General features: G+C 48.6%; 1 protein-coding gene across 1 annotated transcript in view; it reads right to left on the bottom strand.

Annotated features, from left to right (window-relative positions):
• Positions 1 to 6,239, bottom strand: part of VPS51 (vacuolar protein sorting 51 homolog (S. cerevisiae)) — a 24,777-nt gene extending 18,538 nt beyond the window's left edge. Inside the window, exons 1-2 of the mRNA XM_008579985.1 lie at positions 5,884 to 6,239; positions 5,302 to 5,431 (exon numbers count right to left, since the gene is read on the bottom strand). Coding sequence (XP_008578207.1) covers positions 5,302 to 5,431; positions 5,884 to 6,108 — 355 coding nt within the window. The 5' untranslated portion in view covers positions 6,109 to 6,239. The remainder of the gene's footprint in view (positions 1 to 5,301; positions 5,432 to 5,883) is intronic.
• Between the last annotated feature and the right edge of the window lie 1,695 nt (positions 6,240 to 7,934).

Raw genomic sequence — 7,934 nt, 5'->3', positions numbered from 1 at the left:
GGTCTGGTACGGGGGCAACACTGAGGGTTGCGATCCGTTGCCGGACACGGAAAAAAAGACAAAAGACAAAAAAAAAAAAAAAAAGAGAAATGATCTTATCCTCTTTACTTATTATCTGTCTCTTTCTCTAGAATGTACATTCTGTGACAGCTCAAGATTGTCTTGTTTGCTACTATATCCACCATCCAGTGCTTAGTCTGAAACCTAGAGTCAATCTTTACATCCAAAGCGCCTCAACACCAAGGTTGTCTCTATTGCCCCCAAATACCTCTGAATCTACCCACATCTCCACCACTAATCATCCTGGTGTAAGCTCCCAGAATCTCTGGCCTGGACTACTGAAATAGTCCCTACTCCTGCCACCTCTCCAATCCATTCCTCCCAGTGCAGCTGGAAGGATCTTTTCAAAACACAAATCTGACCACATAACTCATCTGTCTAAACACAATAGCTTAGCACTCTGTGGATAAAGGCAAAATCCCTAACATGTTCTGGAAGGTCTCTAGTTAAACTCCACCACATCTACCACCTGCTTGGCTATGTACAAATTCTACTTCCCCTCCTGCTACAATAGCTTAGCTCTTGATCCTTTGCTAAGGCCAACCCATGCACTGCTCTTTCCTGCTCCTTTCTCATTTTTCTCTCTTTCTTGCTCAATCAATAAGCACTCCAGGATACATTACTCTCCTCAGTGTCTCGCCCAAGTTTATCCATTCTATTTCTTGAATGCTTTCTTCACTGAGCTTCTAAGATACCCATGCTCCTGGCTGGCCTCAAATTTCCCCAAATGTTTTGTTTCCTTTGCAGGATGTTGATGCCCCAGGGCTTGATCCTCAGACCTCTTCTCTCACCACACTCCCTCCCTAGGTAATCTCACTTTATTCCCTGTACCTTGAACTCCAGTCTCTCCCCTGAACTCTAGATCCCTCATCTAACAGGCATCTCAAGTTTGAAAAGGCCAAAACTGAACTCTTGAATTTTGCCCTCACAACTTGCTCCTTCCCAGTACTCTCCTCTCACAATAAGTGCATTACAATTCAGCCAGTGATTCAGACCCCTAAACCACAGTCATACTTAATTCTTCACTTTCTCTCCCACATCACATGATTCCATCAATAAATTCCATAAACTTGTCCTTCAAAAAATGTCTTGGGAAGGGCCGGCCCATGGCTCACTTGGGAGAGTGTGGTGCCAATAACACCAAGGCCATGGGTTTGGATCCCTATATAGGGATGGCCAGTTAGCTCACTTGGGAGAGCGTGGTGCTGACAACACCAAGTCAAGGGTTAGGATCCCCTTACCAGTCATCTTTCAAAAGAAAAAAAAAAAAGTCTTGCAGCTTCCAGTCAAGATGGCAGAATAGATAGTCCTCAGTGTCAATCTCTCCCACAAATCAACCAATTTACTACTATAAAAAAGCAACAACAGTCAAGCTGGGGCTGCTAGAGCTTGGGGGAAGAGGAGGAGAGACATACGGAGTACATGAAGGTGGGAGAAGCCACAGTGAAAGAAAGAAAAAACCTCTCCGAACATTTCGTGCCACGGCTGTTTTAAGGCTGGAGCTGCTGAGCGCATGGAACAGGAGCCAGCAAAAGCTGCAGCTGTGCCCTTTGGATGAAGCTGCATGGAAGCAACAGGGGAGAAGAGGGCCTTGGTGGCCCCTAGGCCAGCAAGACCACTAATAGGGTTCCCGTGGACCCACATAAGAGCAAGGAGCCACAAAAACTGGAAAAAAAAAGGAGCCACTCAGAGGCCGGTGAGTCACCACAAGAGACTGGTGCATGTCCTGTCCTGTGGTAAGTGTTTGCAGCACAGGCAGTGGAGGAGACGGGCCCACCAGGGGAACACTGGGGCACAGGAAGGACAGCTGACCAGCACCCCAATGAACGAAGGACCACTCAGAGGAGACTGGTCAAGAATATAGAATTGCATGGGATGCAGTTTGATGAAAAGACTCAGGCCCAGATCAGAGTTTCTACACAACCCAGGTGCACCAGGTCTCTGGAGAGCCGGAAGTACCTATAAGGTCAACCATTAAACCCTGAGCTGCACAAAAAGCCTTCCCTAGGGAAACAGCAGCAAAGCAGCAATTTAGCTAAACCACACAGCTCAAGTACTGGTCTGCACAGGAAGTTCTCCCATTTTAGAAGTAAGCAAAGGACAAAAGATTAGTTCCAGCCCAGGCACACCACCAGTGCCTCAAGCCCACCCAGGGACGTGAGGCAACAAGTCAGGGACCAGACTCCCCCTCCCACAACCAGGCACACTGCCAGCATCTCAGGACCCACCCCAGTTCCTGAGGCTTCTGGGGACTAGACCCTACTGCCCCCAATCAAGCACACTGCTCCAGCCAGTGCCAAGGAGCATGCCAAAAACATCACCTCCATGTGGGTGGCCCACCACAGCCACCACAATAACCACAGCTGCCACAAAAGCAGCTAGACTCACCACAGAGAAGGTCCACCAGCCACTGGAGTGCACTGACACAAGGGGAGTCACCAGCAGAGACCAAAGAAAAGAAGAGGATGTCTCTCTCCAGAAAGCCCATTCCAGAAGAAGAAGCATTTGCTCTACAATAATACTGGGAGACCTGAACACATCTGTCAGCATTGGACAGATCATCTAGGCAACAAAGCAACAGAATAACCATTCCTCTTTCAGAAGGAGAGAAGAAATCTAGGGATATCAGAGGTGGGATGGGGGAGGGAGAGGGGGATGGGGAAAGATTGGACAAGGGGCATAAGGAATTTGCAACAATATATATGCTGGTAATATTGATTCAATCAACATATGTCAATGTTGAACCCCAAAAATATGTATAATGAATTATGATTCAATAAAAAAATTTTTTTTTAAATGTTGAATTCTTCCACTTTTCCACTGTGGCATTCTGGTCCATGCCACCAGCATCTTTTTTTATTTTATTTTATTTTATTTTTTATTTTTATTTTTTTTCCTTTGTCTTTTTTACTGACCGGTAACGGGATCGCAACCCTCGGTGTTGCGCCCGCACCGCGCTCAGCCAGTGAGCAGGAACCGGTCTCCACATGGGATCCGAACCCTCGGCAGGAGCGCCGCCGCACTCCCAAGTGGCGCACTCTCCAGTGTGCCACTGGGCCGGCCCGCCACCAGCATCTTGCCTGGACTACTTCCTAATGGGTATTTCTGCCACCTTTGCTTCCCTATAGTCCATTCTAAACAAAGTGTGCAGAAGAGTCCTTTTAAAACAGAAGTCAGACCACCCCATACTTCTGTTCATTCCATTTCACTTAGAGTAAAAAGCAAGATCCTCACAACCTACAAGTCTTTCCATAATCTGGTCCCCACTAATCCTCTATCCTACCTATGCCTACCACTCTCCCCATCTCCCAACTCACTGACTTCCTTGATGCACTTTGAATACATCAGACATGCTCTCCCTTCCCAGCCTCTGCCTCTGCTGTTTCCTCCCCCCAGCCCCCCCTCCCTGAGGCTGGTTCTTTCTCATTAAGGCCCTGCTCAAATATCACCACCTCAGAGTGGCCCTCCTGTACTCACCCTAGCTAAAGGCAGGTCCCACACACCCAATTCTCTTTTCCTCTGACTTGGTTTTTTTTGTGTAGCACTTACTACTGCCTTTATTTGTGTATTCATTTATTGTCTGCCTCCCCAGTTGGAATGTGAGCTCCGGGAAGGCAGGAGCTCTTTCTGTCTGGCTGGTTCATTGCCATATCCCCAGTGTGCAGAACAGCTCTTGGCAAAAAAAAAAAAAAAAAAAAAAAAAAAAAAAAAAAAAAAAAAAAAGAAAGAAAGAAAGAAAAGAAAAGAAAAGAAAAGGCATTCCATGGATATTTCTTGAATGAATATAAGATTTTATAGTCTTTATAGATATAAAACTCCTGACTCCTAACATTTGCTTTATAATTTTCTCCCTTTTTCTTAGGAAAAAGACTTTTTAAAAAATTCTTATTAAGGAAGAGCTAAGTGTCAAAATATTATGTGTATTCCAACAAATGGAAAATGTAACGCAAAATTCCTGTGAGAAATTTCTCAGGACAGAAATTATGAATTCTTACTGTTTTGATGCTGGTATTAGCAAATAGAAAGGAACCTCCTTCAAATCAGATAAAAAGAACAATGGATCTGTAGTGGATTGAATTATGTCCCCCTAAAACTCACTAAGGCTTGAATTGTGTACCTTGAGTTTAATGTATTAGAAACTTGGCCCCCACTGTGATTGTTAAGAGAGTGGGAAATCCTATTATGATAATTGAGAAGTGGAGCCTTGAAGAGGTGATTGGATTGAAGGACCATGCAGTAGTGTGAGGCGAACGTGATAACCACTACACTACGGAAACCCCTCCAGGACCATGCAGTAGTGAATTGATTAAAAATGGTGGTCGGAGTGTGGTTCTGAGGGCTTTAAAAGAAGAGGAGAGTCTCTCTCTCTCTCCCTCTCTGCTTCCACAGTCTTGCAATGTGAGACCCCTGGGTCACTGTCGCCACCATCAGATAGACTTTGGACTTCCCAGCCTCAGAAAGTGTAAGCAATAAATTTCATTTTCTTTATAAATTACCCTGCTCCAAGTATTTTGTTATAAGCAACACAAACGGACTAATACATGGTACATGTTACTACACCCACCATTGTGAGAATACGAGAGTAACTAAAGTCAGAACTCAACCCCACAGATGCTCATGGAACATTCCATGGACTGTAGGCAAACTCTGGGGATCTGCCTCCTAGACTAAGTACATGTAGGTCCAAAATTATTACAAAAATCTGAGCAGTGCATCTTCTCAAAACAGGACAGAAGCTAGTGTGGATGACAGCTGAACACTGTCTAAAACTGGGAAATAAAAGGGACAAAAAAAAAAGGCCTTTACATGATCTTTGTGCCCCTTAATGTCATAAATTTTCTCTCTTTGCTTAGTTAGGGAAAGAAGAAAGGAGGGAAGAAGGGAGGAGGGAGGGACAAGACCACCCTGAAGGTAGACCTGGGCCAGAGAAGAAAGCTACCATTAATAAGAAAAAAATAAGCCTTACTGAGGCTTCCTTGGTGTAAGGAATTCTTTTAAGTGCTTCAGATAAATCCATTTCAACTTTTCTCCCCTTTGGTCATTAAAACAACCCTCTGAGAGCAGCTACTATCTCTATAGTAGTCTGACCATAAAGTCTCGGAGGAAGGGAGGTGAGAATGGATTAATGTCAGGGCAGGACTGGAATCCGGGTATCCTCCTTCTAAATCCACTGCTGATTTTTCCAACACAGGGCGAGGGATGGGGGATGTGAGACTGTGAGGAGTACGCCTCAGTGATCACCTGTGGCTGAGATGAACTTGTTGTAGTTCTCATAGACCAGGGTCTGCATGTCGCTGTCTAGAGCCCGGATCTGCCGCACCATGTCCGTCTCACTGTCCATCAGCTGGGCCAGGGGGCACTCTCTACGCAGCTGGAGAAGTTGCGTGGTTAGTGTTCAGGTCAGGAGACACTCATGTCCCCCAGCCTTGCCCACATCCTCGGTGCAGGAAAACCCTGATCCCCTCCCTGTCAGGAATCTCAGACATGGGGCCTGTAAGTGGACCCAGTTTGGGGTTTGACAGGATTTGAAATCCTAAGGCTCCGCGTATGCCCAGCCAGGCGCTTGTCAGCGTCTGAGCCACGCCCCCATCCCGAGCCTATCAGAACGTCAGCCCCGGAGACCTCGGACCCCATGGAACCTCATGCCAGTCCAAACCTGCCCACGCCCCTTAGACTCCAGTTCTGCCCCTCCTGCCTGGCCGAGGGTCGCACTTCTCTTATGAACCCCTGCTCCCCTCACCCCCGCAACAAAGCCGGGGGCATGGTCGGGTGGTGCAATATATCGGGGGCCTTGTCCCCCTCGTTCCCCCTCCACACACCCACCTTGTCCAGATACACTTCCGGGTCGAAGTGCGCCCCATTGAGATCAGTTGGGTCCAGGGCTTCCGACCCCGCGGGGCGCCCCGCCGCCTCCCCTTCTGAGAGGCCGTAGTAAAGCTTCAGCATCCCGTGCGCTTTCCGCCGACGCTCTGGAGCCTCCGCCTCTGGCCCCTCCGGGGAGTCGCCAGGTCCAGCCCCAGGGCTGGGCCCGGCGGCTACCGCCGCCATCGCTTCAGCTGCAGCTCACGGCCGTGAGGCTGGGAAGGGGGCAGGGAGGAGGCACTTCCGGGAGTCATAAAGTTGTTGTTGAAACGAGGCAGTCCTTCAAGTGAAACGTCCCCCGCAGCCCTGGGTCCTTCAAGACTAAAGTTCCCCCGCATCTGCCCTCCCCCGAGTGCAGAGGTTCCTCGAGAGCCCTGGGTTCCCTCCGTTCCTGGGTGGGAGAATTTAGTGCGACTGCCTGGGGGGGGCTGCCCTCCCGGAAGGGGGCGGGCCGTGGCCCCCCAGTCCTGCACCCCACGGTCAAGCGGCCCACGGAATATGTGCCCAGATGCAGTGGACGGATGCGGGCCGTGAGGCCACGGCGAATGCCTGGGATTCTGCCGCTGCCTCCTTACCTGGGCAGCGGCTCAGTTCACTCACCTGCCCCATTCCTAAAATCGGGCACAAACTTTCACATGGGGGCTGCGAGGATTAGATGTATGTGCACTGCCCCGCACGGTGCCTTCGGCGCGGTGTTTCTCAAGGCCTGGTCATTTGACGTTCTTCAGACTTAACTGTGGCGCGTTATTAAAACCTCTGGGTTTCCCCGAAACCAAGCTTCTTCTTTTTTTTTTCAGGGACCCGAGGCAAGGAGAAGGGGATTGGACCTCTGTCCCACAACCAGGGACACGGTGCCAGCACCTCAGGGCCCGCCCGGCCCAGAGGCACGCAGAAGGGGACTGGACCCCCCTCCCACACCAGGCACAAAACGCCAGCACCTCAGAGCCCACCTAGCTACCAGAGGCATGGAGAAGGGGACCGGACCCTCCTCCCACAACCAGGCACACTGCGTCAGTACCTCGGGGCCTGCCCAGGAACCCAGGACATGGAGAAGGGGAACAAACACACCCCACAACCAGGCATACTGCCAGTGGCAAGGAGCATGCCAAAAACAGCACCTCCATGTGGGTGGTCCACCACAGCCACCACAATAACCATGGCTGCTGCAAAAGCAGCTAGACGCCACAGCCACCATGCAGATGGTCCGCCAGCCACTGGCGTGCATTCACACAAGGAGAGTCACCAGCAGAGACAAAGAAAAGAGAATGTCTCTCTCCACAAAGCCCATTTCAGAGTGACAGAAGAAGCATCTGCTCTATGATAATATTGGGGAACCTGATCACATCTCTCAGTATTGGACAGATCATCTAGGCAACAAGTTAACAGAGTAACCATTATTCTTTCAGGAGAGAAGAAATCTAGGGCAATTAGAGGGGGGAGGGGGAGGGAATGAGGGAAGGGGAAAGATTGGACAAGGGGCATAAAGAATAACTACGATTTGTAACAATATATATGCTAGTAATATTGATTTCAACATATCTCAATGTTCAACCCCCCAAAATGTATAATCGATTTTGATTCAATAAATAAAATAAATTAAAAAAAAAAAAAAAAAGATGACTGGTAAAGGGATCTTAGCCCTGACTTGGTGTTAGTCAGCACCATGCTCTCCCAAGTGAGCCACAGGACGGTCCTCCAAGCTTCTTTTAAAATACTCCCCACGTAGTTCTGGGGTACACTTAAATTTGACTATTATGTCGTGCTGAGAAGACAGACTCAACAGATCTTAAATGACTAGTGGGATGTGCTAAGTGAAGGGTTGGGTGGAAATGCTGAGTATAATTCCCAGGTTTCTGACTTGGACAAAGGTGCAGCTGTTCATAGAGGTGAAAAGTTCAAGAGGAGAGGGAACGACTCGAAGTTCAGATTGAGACACAGTGAGTTGGAATGGAAGAAAAGGAGAAAAAAACTGTTCATCAATGTGATCCTTGAAACATTGCTTATGGGCCGGC

This window comes from Galeopterus variegatus, unplaced genomic scaffold (genome assembly GCF_000696425.1).
Source record: "Galeopterus variegatus unplaced genomic scaffold, G_variegatus-3.0.2 Scaffold1999, whole genome shotgun sequence".
NCBI lineage: Eukaryota > Metazoa > Chordata > Mammalia > Dermoptera > Cynocephalidae > Galeopterus > Galeopterus variegatus.
Note: the sequence above shows the minus strand (reverse complement) of the source record. Positions and strands in the feature narration are given on the sequence as shown.